Source organism: Ziziphus jujuba, chromosome 7, assembly GCF_031755915.1.
Source record: "Ziziphus jujuba cultivar Dongzao chromosome 7, ASM3175591v1".
NCBI classification, from domain to species: Eukaryota; Viridiplantae; Streptophyta; class Magnoliopsida; order Rosales; family Rhamnaceae; genus Ziziphus; species Ziziphus jujuba.
In genome coordinates this window covers 14,224,581-14,239,964 of record NC_083385.1, presented here as the reverse complement: position 1 = coordinate 14,239,964, position 15,384 = coordinate 14,224,581, and the positions used below count along the sequence as shown (strand labels likewise).

At 34.4% G+C, this 15,384-nt stretch overlaps 2 protein-coding genes across 23 annotated transcripts; one reads left to right on the top strand and one right to left on the bottom strand.

The window, feature by feature from the left end:
- Nucleotides 1-938: 938 nt before the first annotated feature.
- Nucleotides 939-4,938, top strand: LOC107425021 (pentatricopeptide repeat-containing protein At3g49740). Of its 6 annotated transcripts, none has more exons than XM_048478644.2 (5): nt 939-2,578; nt 2,690-3,300; nt 3,410-3,623; nt 3,725-3,779; nt 4,467-4,938. In XM_048478644.2, exons 1-2 carry the CDS (start codon nt 1,006-1,008, stop codon nt 3,205-3,207), a joined length of 2,091 nt encoding a protein of 696 aa, XP_048334601.1. In that variant the 5' UTR covers nt 939-1,005; the 3' UTR covers nt 3,208-3,300; nt 3,410-3,623; nt 3,725-3,779; nt 4,467-4,938. The 6 variants fall into 6 exon arrangements, with proteins under 6 accessions (XP_048334601.1, XP_048334600.1, XP_048334596.1 ...); XM_048478643.2 differs by having other exon boundaries at nt 2,666-3,300; XM_048478639.2 differs by adding an exon at nt 4,037-4,104 and having other exon boundaries at nt 940-3,300.
- A 67-nt stretch (nt 4,939-5,005) lies between these two features.
- Nucleotides 5,006-13,812, bottom strand: LOC107425043 (pentatricopeptide repeat-containing protein At2g16880). Of its 17 annotated transcripts, XM_048478621.2 has the most exons (13): nt 13,647-13,809; nt 13,471-13,521; nt 13,295-13,335; nt 12,593-12,623; nt 12,437-12,496; nt 11,043-11,133; nt 8,187-10,600; nt 7,557-7,603; nt 6,408-6,543; nt 6,204-6,332; nt 5,804-5,921; nt 5,621-5,700; nt 5,006-5,336 (listed from the first exon to the last, which is right to left on the bottom strand). In XM_048478621.2, the coding sequence occupies exons 6-7, from the start codon at nt 11,131-11,133 to the stop codon at nt 8,262-8,264; spliced, it is 2,430 nt and encodes an 809-aa protein (XP_048334578.2). In that variant the 5' UTR covers nt 12,437-12,496; nt 12,593-12,623; nt 13,295-13,335; nt 13,471-13,521; nt 13,647-13,809; the 3' UTR covers nt 5,006-5,336; nt 5,621-5,700; nt 5,804-5,921; nt 6,204-6,332; nt 6,408-6,543; nt 7,557-7,603; nt 8,187-8,261. The 17 variants fall into 17 exon arrangements, with proteins under 17 accessions (XP_048334578.2, XP_048334581.2, XP_015890459.3 ...); XM_048478624.2 differs by having other exon boundaries at nt 7,557-7,618; nt 13,471-13,812; XM_016034973.4 differs by having other exon boundaries at nt 5,804-5,885; nt 13,471-13,811.
- Nucleotides 13,813-15,384: the final 1,572 nt, after the last annotated feature.

The following is a 15,384-nucleotide window of genomic DNA, read 5'->3' as shown; positions in this document are numbered from 1 at the left end:
AAACTTGTTTTTTTTTTTTTTTTCAGTTATGCAAGGCACATTGAATCCCTTTCTCTAGGTTTAACTTTTACTTTATTTGTTTGTTAAATTCTCTCCAGCTTATTATGCTCAATTTAGCAGCACATCGATCAAGATGCTATCTATATTCAAGGGAGTCGAGTGGTGGAGGGCCTGAGATGCTATCTATCATTTTAGCAGCACAATTTCAATATATATATATATATATATATATATATGTATATTGAAATTTTACTGTGCCAACCATGTAGTCACAGCTTCAAAAACGACTTTTTGAAGATTTTTAAAAAAATTGTAATCAATATTCTTTGTTTTTTTTTTTTTCCCCCCACATTAAAAAAATTGTATCAATATTCGCTTTTGAACTAAAGTATTAATGGTTTCTGAAGAAATCCTTGCCAAGCCATCCAAGTGTTATACATGTTTTCTAACTTTTTTTTTTTGTATTTTATCATTTACATGCTTTCAATTCAATTGCAAAAGATTTATTCCTTCCAAATGGAAAAAAACAAAAAATAAAATAAAATAAAATTATGTATTCACAGCTATATCTCCTAAATATTAAGAGAGAATTGAAAAGTAAAACTAATTTGATTTGTGGAGTAAGATAATTATTGCACATCCTTACTTGAAAGTTGCACTTTTAATACAAGAGTAGAAGCACTAATCAACTAATATAATATTAATATTTTCCATTAATATAAATTATATATGTGAACATATGAATTGATATCCAAAGAATATGGTAAAGGGTAATAATATCATTGTTATTACAATTGCATACTATTAAGTCTTAATCACATTAACGAATTTTTTTTTTTTTTTTTTTTTGCTTTGAATGTCGTTGAAGATTGGTCTATTTATTTATTTATCTATTTATTATTATTATTATTTTTTATTTTTTATTTTTTATTTTTGGTACTATAAGAAGAATGTCTGAATATATTAAAAAGACTGAAATTTTAATGCATGAGCGGAGCCTAGGAGATGAAGTTGGCATTGTATAAAGAAAGCATAGCAAGCTTAACTGAAACAGCAGCGAAGCAACTTATCAAACTTAACCGCACACTCGGAGAGCTTATTCGCTCAAACCGTTACTCCGACTCACTCCAACGGTTCACCCAAATCCACTCGTCCCAGAACCCCAAACCGGACCACTATACCCTCTCCACCGCCCTCACCGCCTGCGCTAACACCCGCAACGTCGTTCTAGGGAACCAACTCCATGCCCATGCTATCCGTACCAGCATCAAATCCTATGCCCATGTTGCTAACACCCTGCTTTCGCTCTATGCAAAAGCCGAAGATCTAAGCTCTGTGAAGAAGGTTTTCAATGAGATTGAGAGGCCGGATGTCTATTCTTGGACTACCCTGTTATCAGCTTGTACAAAGTTGGGACACTTCGAATATGCTTGTCAACTGTTCGATAAAATACCTCAATGCAATGTGGCTGTTTGGAATGCGATAATAACAGGGTGTGCAGACAATGGACGCGAAAAAGTTGCTATGAACTTGTTCATTGAAATGCACAAGATTGGTATTAGACATGATAATTACACTTTTGCTAGTGTTTTGAGCTTGTGTTGTATGGATGCTTTGGATTTTGGGATGCAGGTGCACTTGTTAGCGATCAAAACCGGGTTTTTATGTTGGACTTCTGTGGTTAATGCTCTGCTTACGATGTATTTCAACTGTGAATGTGTTGGGGATGCTTATAAGGTATTTGAAGAGGCAGAAACAATGGCATGTGATCAGATTACTTTTAATGTGATGATAGATGGTTTAGCGAGTGTTGGAAGAGACGAAAAGGCACTGGTAATGTTTAAAGAGATGCAACATGCTGATTTAAGTCCAACTGAACTGACTTTCGTGAGTGTGATGAGCTCATGTTCAGCTGCTCAACTTGCCTACCAATTACATGCTCAGGCTATTAAATTTGGTTTTGAAGCTTGTATTTCTGTATGCAATGCTGCAATAACCATGTATTCTAGTTGTGCGAATCTGCATGCAGCCTGCATGGTTTTCCAGAGATTGCAGAAGAAGGATATAATCTCGTGGAATGCTATGATTGCAAGTTACATTCAAGGGAATAATGGCAAATTTGCCACCTTGGCCTACCTGGAAATGCAGAGAGAAGAAATCAAACCTGATGAATTTACTTTTGGAAGTTTGCTAGCAAGCTCTGAGTTTGTTGAAATTGTAGAAATGGTTCAAGCCCTCGTATATAAGAACGGGCTTATCCTTAAAATTCAAGTTTTAAATGCATTAGTATCTGCATATTGTAAGCATGGTAAGATGAATCTTGCCTATCTAGTATTCCAGGACACCAACCCCAAAAATTTGATCTCATGGAATACTATTATTTCTGGGTTCTTGTTTAATGGATTTGGTATGGAAGGGTTGGAGCAATTTCACCGGCTTCTGATGTCAGAAATCAAGCCAAATCTGTATACATACACCATTATTTTGAGCATCTGTGCAAGCATTTCGGCCTTGAGACTGGGGAAACAAGTTCACGGCTACACTCTCAGATTTGGGTCTTCTATGGCAGCATGCTTAGGTAATGCCCTTATCACAATGTATGCTAAATGTGGGGCTTTAAATTTGTCCATCAATGTATTCAATGCAATGACTGAAAGAGATACAGTATCTTATAATGCCATGATATCAGCATACGCACAACATGGGCTGGGAAAGGAAGCTGTGCGCTGTTTTGATGCAATGCAAGAAATGATCATGGTCAAACCAGATCAGGCCACCTTCACAGCAGTTCTTTCTGCTTGCAGTCACGCTGGGTTAGTTGATGATGGTATACGGGTGTTTAACTTGATGGTGAACAATCATGGAATTGTGCCTGGAGAAGATCATTTTTCTTGTATTGTTGACCTTCTAGGTCGTGGGGGGTATCTTGATGAGGCTGAAATAATAATGACCAGTAAGCATTTCAAAGCACATTCCAGTATCTGGTGGTCTTTGTTCAGTGCTTGTGCAGCTCACACTAATTTAAGGTTAGGAAGAATGGTTGCTGGAATTCTTCTTCAAACTGAACAAAATAATCCTTCAGTTTATGTGCTTCTGGCAAATATATATGCATCTGCCGGTCAATGGGAAGAAGCAGCTAATGTAAGGGAATTGATGAGGAGAACAAGGACAATGAAGCAACCTGGTTGCAGTTGGATTAGTTCATAAATCATAAAATACTCCCCATACTTTTTCTAGAGGCTGGTGTTAAAAGGCTGAATTTTGATCTCAGAAAGAGAAGATTTCTCTGAAGATTATCAGGTCTGATGATTGATGATGTTTCTTTACTCTGTTTGCTTTGTAGTATGAAATGTATGATGCATGCGTTCAAGTTATCATGAGACATCACATGACTCTAGCATCTGTGCAGATTGGCTTCAGTCGTCATATAAATTTGACATGCTGGGTGGATTAGAAACAGGGATCATGGCCCCATGTTACAGTAATAGTTGCTCTCATCCTTGAGGGATTCCCATGACAAGACCTTCCCATTTTTTGGAGGTCTATATATTCCAAATCAGATTATATCTGCCCAGAGAATCAATTACTTTTCCGGAACCCAATTAAGATGCAGTTTTAAACAAGTAAGCATATTCCTCATCACCAAATCAATATGCTGTTTGACAAAGGAGCAATTAACTCCAGATCAAAGCAATTTCTCATATGACCGTGATTATGTATGCAGGATTGGTGATTGGAGAAGAAACGAGTTAGAAGTCACCTTCTTCACCACCTACCAGGTATGTTGTATCATAGCAATGTTTCTAGAACCTGGCAATCACTGTTTTTATTTGGGTTCTACGTTTTAGATATTCTTGTGGCACACATTCTCTATTCTTTTATGTGATGAAATTGATGCTTAAGACTTTTTATATATACGTTATCTTTAAGGTTTCATTTCAGTGTAATTCAAAATACTATTTTCTTTTTTCTTCACAAAAAAAGATAATTCAAAATACTGTTGCTTCGTTTGATCATTTTCAACTTTCCATCATAGGTCCAAACCCTGAAGTAATTTCAAGTTATCTTATTCTGAGTTGTACTCGGTCACCTATATCCACTCAGGTTACTAATTTCTGACCCTTGTGACAACTAGAAGGGCAATATTATTTCTCTTGTGTGTTCAGCGTCATCTAAACATTTTATTGAAGCGAGATGAAGTTAGATCAATGACCTGTAAAACTTGTGGTCAGCCACAAGAATTTTAGTTGTGCCCTAACTATTAGAAGCTTATCTCAAGCTGTTTTAAGAACAACGGAAAAAGAAGAGCATGATTTTCTTCTTTTTTTAATATCTTTAAAGCAGATGTAGGAGATGGAACCTTTATTGTTGTAAACTTACAAACCAACTGTTAACAACTGCTGTCTTAATTCTTTTCTTGTGCATGTCTGATGGCTCTACAACAGTTTGTGACTATATTTGTGCAGATTATACGAGGAAGACTGCAACGTGGACCGGATCTGGTTCACCATAAGTTCTCATGAAAGGGCCCTTTAGAGAGAAGGTCTTCAGCTGTTTCATTTTCAGGTAATAAATTCTCGGTTCTCGCATGGCCAGTTGGGATTGGTTTCACAGAGAAAAGAATATTATGCAAGAGGTTGTTCTCAAGTTTCACAGACCAGAAAATGCTTTACGTGGGAGCCTCCTGTCGAAGACTGGGTTAAGCTAATACCGATGGTAGCTCAATGCAAGTTTCAAGTCAAATAAGTTCGGTTTTCTTGAACAAAAAAGAGAAACGGGTCAAAAACATAGACGTTACTAAATTGTGGGGTTAGATACTTATTTCATTTTGTCAAACTTTTAAGATTTCTAAATGGGACTTAAAACATATTACCCTTGTAATTCCAACATTTTTCGTTCTTGCGTTTCACAATTATTCTTAAATATTTGTTGTATTAATAGCATAGCTTTTCTGTCAGGTTTTCAAAATTTGTCATAGTTAGCAGAGGTCAAAAACTTATAAGCAGAAGCAAAATCTTTTGCCCTTGATATGATTGGAAAAGTTACAATTATTGCTCAAATTTAGGCTAAGATACAACTAGTTGAAAAATACCTCCGAAAATTCTGACATAATTTATAAATCATACAAACTCAACAGCTTTTGCATTGCAATTTTTGTTCCCAGCTGTCGACAAAATAGTACAACTATCAGGAATAATTTAAGGAAAAAAAATGGTGGTGGGGAAGAAAAAAAGAAAAAAAACAAAATTCATGCCAAAGCTGAATAGAAGTGGTAGCATTTCCAGATCCACAAAGGTTCAAAAATATTACAATTGCCATTACAGTTCTCCCATAATCTGCACAATAACAACCATATTAGAGGTAAGAATCCAATTTATCTTTGATTTTCTTAGACATACCTTGTTTCCATATAAAAGGACCTGTCGGACACTTAGGTGTTAAATAATCATTCTATTTTTCCTAGTTCATTACTGTAATTATGGCAAAGCCTCTTGGATAGTTCATTCCAGTATGGACTGTTTCTTTGTCGCCCTTCTGGTCAGCTTTGCTATCGATTTTAGTGAAACTCCTATGTTCTTTTAAAAAAGAAAAATAAACATTACTGTAATATGCAGATTACCTTGAAAATTTCCCCAAACATTCCTTGCATGGGATTTCTACGCTGTACTCCATAAAATTCTCTGCAATTTCATCTAGGAACTAAAAAACATGATCATTGTGTTAGAACGTGGACATGCACAAAGCCAACAGAAAATCAAACTGATAACAGAACAAGAAAGCTTAAATATTTTGGTTGCAACACCTCATAAAATGCAGGCTCTCTGTCTAAACTTTTGTACTTCACCCTCAAAATGTTGAAAAAAGGCAAAGCATCTCTCTGCAACCTGCATTAAAATTTGATATTTGAACAATCTATCACTCTATACGACAAATCAGAGGATGATGAAGAAATTAAAGGTTGGAATTGATCAAACTAGTCTTCCACATTAAACGGAAATGAAAAACAGAAAACAGAAAATTCAGGAAGAGAATGGAGAAATAAGAAATGAACGAAATATTAATGTTGCATTACATGGGGAAGAATAACTAAACAAGGAGATCTAAATATACTACCTTAAACGCTTACTGCTGTGAAAAATTATTGTTTCGACATTGAGATATAAGCTTATTGGGAGATGGAGAATAATCATATACAAACTTACGTTTGCAACAGAAAAGTGATGAACTGGATCAAATCTTATTGGGGAATATCATGCTCCTCATGTTCAACTTGCTTCTTTATTTCTTCAATGAGTTGATTAGCATCTCTCATATTACTTAAAGATATTTACCTGCCAAAAAAATGAATAGTTTGCTTCGAGCAAAAGTTCTTACTTACAGGACCCAAAAAAGAAGAATACTAATACCATGCCATGCATGCTTTTTCCCGAAAAGTGTTCTTCTTGGGTGGGGTTGGTGATGCATAATTCAAAATAAAAGGTGGAATCTCATACTGATCACTATTTGTCTCGAGTTCCAAAGATAACATTGCTTCCAGCGTTGCTGCATAGGTATACATATTTTCTCAAATATGTTTTGTCCAAAATTTTCATGTAGTCATGGAATTTTGATGCAAGATTAGTCCACAAGATAAATAAAAAGCAAATAGCATGCATACTACTGGAGCTTTTAGCAAATTAATAAGAATGCTTTGACCAAAAATAAATTAATGAATACACATGCTTAAGAGCAGATATCGACATAGAGAAAAGCAAATTATACGTGGCAATGACATGTTGAGGGACCTAAGAGGACCAAACTGCTAAATGGTTGCAAGTGTGCAGACTTCCTAATTATGTTCTTGAACAACTCAGAAAATATTCAAACCTTCAGTAAGTAGCCATTTAATAATTTCTAATATGACATTATATTAAATTGCTCATTAAAAAAATTCTGCAGACATGCATTCAGAAATACAAGTGCACCAACATTGATCCCTATGCCTTCAGAGTTCCTCAAACAACCAAAATTTTTCTAATTTGCTTTTTCTAAGACCAAGGCAAAAATAATAATAATAATAACAAAATCAAAATTTCAGTTTTAAATTGGGAGTTTGGTCAAAGCTTAGTGAGCAACTCCCAACTTTTCCCATAATTAGCCAACAGGCAGTTCTATTAAAGTCAAATAGGGCAAGGGGTAATCAATCCCTAAATGGCAAGGTACATTTAAATAGCTTAGACTTTAAAGATTGTCAGAGTCTCCTTTAATCACACCTAATGACAAGGAAAGTGGGGAAGAAGTTAAACATCTGGAAAATAAAATATTGTCAGTCTTTTTAATCACACCTAACTACAAGGACAGTTGGGAAAAAGTGAAACATCTGGTAAATACAAGGGACCTATAAGTATAGCATTGACCAGAGACACATGTCAAGGAAAAATTGAAGCAATGAATGAGTTTAATGTTGTACCTCAATTAAACTTTATGATATCAAATCAACGAAAGAATTCCATAAATAGTAATGTAACTGTGACAGTTATTCTATGCACGAGTATCTTGTTTGCAAGAGAACTTACATTAAAACTGACCGTGCAATGGCCAAATCACCTTCCTCTAGGTAACACTGCACGATTGGGAACTATAAGCATTTTAAAATTACACAACCAAGAACAAATATAGTATGATTACCGCAGAAAGAACTAGGTTGAACAGTCCAATAACGAAGTTTACTACAAGGGTAGAACTGAACACCAATTGCACTGCTAAGTATAACATTCTTAACAAGTAATCATACAGTTATACTTAACACTAACAAATAAAATAAAAGCTTTGAATATCAGAACATAGATATACCAAAGAAAGGTAAGACCATAAAGGAACCTCCTATGAGAAAAACCTTTAAACATATTATTTTCATTTAGGAAATGCATCCATACCCATAACAAGTTTAACTAAAAGATATCATATAGGGATTGATTCAGCATGGAAGTATGACAACGATACCCCATAGCATATATATAATTAATTCAAGAAAACAAATAACATTATATATAATAAAAGTGAGAAGGTAAACCTTGCTCATTATTTGTAGTTCCAATCAGCATATTGTATTAAGAAGTAGAATACTAGTAAATGGGATAATATGTAAAAATTTAAAAGATTACTGAGCAAAGTGTCACCATCTGGAAAGGTGGAGAAAATTGTACCTTGTACTCTTAATGCGCCAATTCATCCATGACACAGTGATGATGCTGGCCAATGCAAATAACAGCAAGATCTCCCTAAGATATAGCATCCCTTGATATGGCTTTACGCCTCTTGATCAGCCCATTCATCAGACTGATATAGACAGTTCTACTTAGAACTATGCCTTTCAGTGTTGATTCTTTAAAAATGTGTAATGCATCCTTGTATTTCCCTTCTAAACATAACTCATTGATCTGTTCTGAATAAGCTATAGAACTTGAATCATATTCCTCTGTAGATTTATGGGTCACCACATCTTGCACCTTAGCCATTTGTAAGGACTGGTCAGATAATTTTCCCAATTCAACATTTTTTGTTGCAAATGCTTCAGCTTCTTCAACCCTACCAGCATCAGCAAGATTACTGAAAATAGCATGATATGTAAACTGGTCAGGTTGGAGATTCTTATCCTCCATATCTGCAAGAAGATCAAATGCATCCTCAAATCTCCTTTCTTTGCATAGACTTGATATCAAGGTATTGTATGTAACTGCATCAACGTCTTTCCCTCTGGAAAGACATGAATTGAAAAGCTTAAGAGCCTTTTCAAGCTTACCCTCACTACAAAGCCCCTTAAGAAGTATATTACTAGTAAACACATCTGGCTTGAATGCTTTCTCAACCATCTTATTGTGAAATTGAATTGCTTTCCCAATATCCCCCTCTCGGCAGTAGCCATGAATAATTGTATTGTACGTAGTTTCATTAGGCACTAGACCACTCTCTAAAAGTTCATTTAACTTGCATATAGCTTCCTCAGTTTTTCCATATTGGCAAAGTCCTCCAATTATAGAGTTATAAGTGACAACTGTAGGAATAACTTTGCTTTCCTTCATCTCATCCCAAAGCTTCAGAGCTTCATCCACTTTTTCATTCTTAAAATATCCCATCATCAAAGTTCCAAAGCTTACCTCATCGAGCATATAACCGCGCTTTTTTGCACTATTAAGCAACTCATATGCCTCATCAAGCTTCTTTTCCCCACACAGTGTATGAAGAACAGTATTGAGGGTAAAATTGTCCATCTTCAAACCTTTCCTATTCATCTCATCCATCATCCTAAATGCTTCTGCCATTTTCCCTGATTTACAATATGCATCTATCAAAGTATTATAAGTAACACAATCAGGATAAAATCCACTTTCTTCCATTTTCCTCACGTTGTGACTTGCCTCGTCCATCTTCCCTTCCTTACACAACCACTTAAGCATTATATTGTGAGTAACTGCATTTGATTTTACTCCCTTTTCATCCATTTCATCGATCAACCTCAACGCCTCCGCACTTCTCCTCCACTCGAAACACCCATTAATCAATGTGTTATAAGTGACCACATCCTCCGACAACTTCCAATTCTTCATCTCGCATCGCAACCTTAAAGCTTCTTCAATCTTACCTTCATTACACAACCCATTAATCAACATGTTGTAAGTCCAGATATCAGGAAACACTTTATTCTGCACCATCAACTCGATCACCTGAGCCGCCTCCTTCAACCACCCCAATTTACAGTACCCAGAAACCAAAATATTATATGTGTTCCTATTTGGCACCAATCCTCTATTCTTCATATCTGATAACAACTCTCTAGCCTCTACCAATTGCCCTTTCTTGCACAACCCATCTAATATTGTATTATAGCTAACATTATCAGGTAAACAACCAAACTCACTCATCCTCCTCAACAACTCAAAACCATCCTTAAACCTATTCTCTAAGCAATACCCATGTATCAAAATGTTAAAAGTATTAGTATTTGGGCTAACCCCTAGTCTAATCACATCCTCAAAAACACCTTTTGACAAAGAAATTGAGTGGGAAGAAGGGTATCTCACCAATGCATTGAGAAGGGTATTGCAAGTGAGCAAATTGGGCTTGAAACAGTACCGTTTCATCTTATTGAAAATCTCGGCAGCTAAATGGGGTTTCCCTGAATGCACATAAGCACCAATCGAAGTGTCCAAAAGGGCTTTGGAAGGCCTAGGTAGGACCCGCTGAGGGTGAAGAATCAGACGGTGGAGATGGTTTTGGCGATCAGAGGCAATGAAGGAGACAAGGAGGGACTTGGCGTCAGAGAACTTGTTGTGGGAGAAGAGAACGGGCAAAAGGGTGAGAAGGGGTTGTGGGAATTGGGTGAGGGAAGGTGTATGGGATTGGGACCATTTGTAGAAGGAGAGGAGCGTAGCGGGGTTGGAAGCTAGAGTTTTGGAGGAGAGGATGGAAAGGAGGAGGGGTTGGTTGAGGTGAGGGATGAAGGTGTTGAGGGAATGGAGAGGTGGGTTTTTGGAGGAGGTGAGAATGGTGATTATGGATTGGAGGAGATGAGATTCAGTCGGTGGATGGGTTATGGAAGAGGAGATACTCATCGCTCCCTCTGTAAATCAGCAGCAGAAACTTAATGTAAGTCAACAGCAGAAACATAAAGCAGCCATTCATTATTAGATTTTGCTCTAACAGTCAAAGTTTTTCTAAAATGGACAAAAATTCACATTCTGACCATTCCGTGAACTCAGTTAGAAGCCCTATTCTCCTTCATTCCAATTAAATAACTAATATATTCTTGACACTCTGACCAATCTGCAATTAATTCTTCATCTAGTTTATACTTAGAGTTGAGGTGACTGACTGGTAGGTTTTATTTCACACATAGTTACCTAGAAAGAGACACATATATACATGATAAAAATACTTGGGAGTACCAATCTCCCAAGATTCAAAGAAATGCTCCTTATATTTTATTGGGAGAACCAATTTCTCCAAATAGCACCTAAATATTTTATTCCTAATTGTTGAAATTAAGTTTCAAGGGAACCTACCATACAAAATAATGTGGTGCACTGCTATCAGCATTTCAAGAGAGGGAGAGGGAGAGAGAGGGTGTGATGGTTTCTCAACAGAGCTTTCCATCTAGTTGACAGGTTTTGATCATTAGATCTATTTGTCATCCATTTTCATGTGAGAAGTATACAAAGCACCCACTTTATGAAAAAAGAAAAGAAGAACATGATATAGCACAATGCAGATCTTAATAAATAATCTTTTGACACTTGGAATTAGGACCCACTTCCTATACTGCAAATGAAATTCTAAACATAAAAAATAAAAAAATAAAAAAAACTCATATTGCATAAGTAAAAGAGCCCCAGATTGATAAACAAATGTTTGCTTGTCACAAACCTTTGTGGGGAAGCAAATAATTTTCGCAAAAAATGAAGTGACCAAAGGTTTTCTCAAAAAATATTTCTTTAGAAGAATATATATTGGAGAATTGACTCAAATTCTTGGACCACGCATGAAGATGCTTATATAGTCAACCAAATATAAGAAGGTAAATGGTCCCTTGAATGTCTGAATATTAAATACTCTAGAGTATAACATGCACATTAATACTAGTATTAGACATAATGCACATGTCTCTTTGTAAAATGCACATGTATTAGACATAATGTCTATTATCCTACCAACCAAGACAGTCTTGCATCTAATACTAGTATCTTGAATAAGACCGCCTCAAGCCTAATGACACTTTTCTCACCAACATACCCCAACTTCAATATACGGCAGAATGTGCACAGCATAATCATACTTTGATGTTCCTCTTGGACCTTGTACACCCTCATGAATAACAAAGTAATTTTTAGCAACAGCTAACATATACACACATACATGCAGCTCCCACATCACACCAAATGAATTATCAACTAAAAATTACCCTTGTATTTAGTACAGACATAGATTAGTATATACTAGAATTTACCAATGGTGTCCATAAGAAGATGATTGTATAGGTAAAAATTGAATTGTAAAGAGTTTAGACAGATCAAAATGGTAAACGGCCACATATTTTCCCAAGCTATTCACTACCCCTCCAAACCAAATCTACCAAGCCTACTAATAGCAACTAGCAAGTACCTAAATAATCGATAATGCTAGAATTTCACTATAACAAAAAAAAGAAAAAAAGGTCTCACTGTGACAAGAGATAAGTACTCATTGATTCATCATTCTCCTAAATATAGAAGACTCATCGACCACAATGTACTTGATATATATATATATATATACATATCTTTACCTAAGAAACACAAACAGAATAAGCATGTGGTTTTACTCTCGGAGAATAAATATGAATCTAATTCTAAGTAAACAGATAAAACATGCATCTCAACCATCATAGTTAGAATAGGAAATTTTTGGATGAAGTTTGTACCTGAGTGATGAACTTTCTAGAGAAAACTGAGATGAAACTTCTTGGCTAAGAATGAGATTTCTGTGATTTTCAGAAATATCAAAGAAAGAGAAAATAGAAGCAATTAGGAACGATCAGAGATAGTGAGATTAGAAATTTAAAAATTCAGAGAAATACCTTTGAATCGGTCGGTGAAAAACAGAGAGATCTGAGAAAATAAAAAGCAAAAGATAATCAACCGGAGAAATCAATCAGAGAAATGAAAAGCAAAAGGCTCTCCTATTTTCAGAGCCAGAGAAAGAACGAGACAATCAGAGAACTTTTACTTTTTCAAATTTTGTTTTCCCAGGATGACCCAAACTATTAGGTAGGACTAAATAATCCGAGTTTTACTTAAAACATAGTCTATGGCTGGACTATTTATAATCCAGTCGAAATTGGATATAAATGAAACGAACAGGGGATAAAATTAGTAATTCAATCCTAGTAAACAAACAGGCCCTTACTGTGTTTCATGATATACATAGGGAGAAATCCAACAACCCAAACCAGAATCAAAACTCCCAAAATATATTTCTCATTTAAAATTTCTGTAAAAAGAATAGCAATAATAATAATAATAATAATCACTTATGCGACATTTCAGCAATTGGAATGTCATTTTAGAGCATAATATAGCCATAGCATCATCTTATTGTCCAATGCGAAACAACAATGGTAGAGTAAAATCTATTAAAACTTCCATGGCATGAAATCATAAGGAAATATTACGGGTAAAAATCATAAGAACTAAAATTAATTAACGCCTATACAAATCAAAATGTATGCTGTAGAGAAAATGAACAAACGCGATCAAATCAAAGAATCAGTAGACTGAACCTGTATGTATCAGATAATGTGGCATATATGGCGACGAATAACTGCAAAAGTGCCAACACAGAAAAATCAATTTACAACATCTTCAAAAAGAAAAAGAAAAAGAATATATATATATATATATATATATATATTTTCTGTCTTTACGAGGCGAAAAACATATGAGAAGAAACATGTACCTTGAGCTGAGGAATAGAAAACCAATTCCGGTTCACCAACGGTGACGACAACTGCGAACCCGAAACCAGACGAATGGCAAAACAAAAAGGAGGTGGGTGAAAAAACGACAGGAAAAAAAAATATATATATATATATATATATATTCCGGGAAAATGCTAGAAAATAGCAGGGAAACCTAGTCGGAGCAAAATAACAAAAAGACGGCACACGACAATCGCGAACCCGAAACCAGCATTTGTTCCCTTTCTCTTTGATCTCTTTGCCTCCATGGAAGCAGTCAAAGCCCTAAACCCCAAAATGAGTTCTTTCTTTGGCGGTTTACTCTGATCACGTGATACGCATATGACAATTTCCGTTTGATTTTCACCGAATAAGTAACAGAACGACAAACGTTTTAATTTATTTATTTATTTATTTATTATTATTATTATTACATTTACATATATATATATATATATATATATTTATATTTTTAACATAATGACAAACTTTGAAGGGTCTACATTGCTTAAATTAAAAGTTTAGAGAGGCATATTTAAACTAGACAAATTTAAGCGTGATTTCTTGTAATAAAATAAATAAATAGAAAAATACAATAATTATTGGTTATAATAATATACTAATAAAAATAACAGTAAATTTTTTTTAATAATATTAACTATTAAATGTACATAAATATTAGTTTTAGTATTTTCTTCCTAATGGTTTTTTTTATTTTCATCATTATGAGTTTTAATTGTGATTAGTTTTTCCGATTATAATTAAAATTATTTTTTTATTATGAACATAAATAATTTGTTATTATTATATAGCTAATTTATTGCTTAATAGTAATGCTTATTAACTTATCATTATTATGAATGATTTCTCATAATTATTGAAATTATTTATTATCATTTACCATTGTTGTGTTTTATTATTTATTATCAATGTTTTATTGTTGTGTTTTAGTTATTATTAAGATTTTATTACTATTTTATCATTTTAACAATAATACAACTGCTTTATGCATCTTACCAAAATATTAATAATAACTCTCCAAAGTTTTATTTTTCTTTCAAAATCCTTTACCAACGCAAGTAAAAACGAGCGAGTGATATTTGTGAGCAAGAAAATTCTACTGTACGCATCACATTTAAGTTGATATTTTTTTTTTCAAAAAATATCGATTTTGTTGTGGTCTGCATATAGACTGGTCTACACCGTACAACTATTTTTTATAAGCATATCTATCGAAAGCCTTCATGCTTATATATTTTTGCACGTGTGTTAAAGATGGGATTATGTTTCATTTTACAAGATTAATTTATACACCATTAATAATTTATACATTGGATCCTGAAAGGGGATCTCGATGATCACCTGTAGTTTCAGAGAAAATCGATGTGTAAAGTTGAAAAGAAAAGTATGAAATCAGGACAATTAAATAGAAATTTGGAATATTATAAAGATGAAAAAAAAAAACAACAATGCTCAACTCCCACCACTAATACACTGGTATAAGTTGGTGCTCTAGAGTACCACAGGTTTGTTCTTGAAAAGATAAAGTTGAAGTCATTGGATGAACTGAATTATTTTAATGCTTTGATGAAACTGGTATCCAAATGCACCAAGAGGTTGGAAAATATAGGCAATGATTAAACACGTGGCACAAGAGGGGGCTCGAATTTTGAATTTAATTCCAAGGAATTATCCAAGCCTTTAATATTAGGACATATCTAGCTATTTTCATTTCTATTTTGTTATAGCGTTTTAGTATCTCTTCTGTTATGGTATTGTGTGGGTAAGTTTGGCAAGCTAGATTGGAATTTGTATTGGGCTAAAATAATCTCTGATATGAATTTGAAGATAATTGCAAATAGGATTAAAAAATTAAAATTCTAATATAATCCACCTATTACTAGACTAGTTTA

Excerpts from the sequence above, each read along its gene's own strand:
- LOC107425043 (XM_048478624.2), bottom strand. The coding sequence starts at position 11,133 with ATGGAAAGCTCTGTTGAGAAACCATCACACCCTCTCTCTCCCTCTCCC. Across the intron at positions 10,601-11,042 it reads GCACCACATTATTTTGTATG|AGGGAGCGATGAGTATCTCC; the intron begins GTAGGTTCCCTT and ends GCTGATTTACAG.
- LOC107425021 (XM_048478638.2), top strand. The coding sequence starts at position 1,006 with ATGAAGTTGGCATTGTATAAAGAAAGCATAGCAAGCTTAACTGAAACA.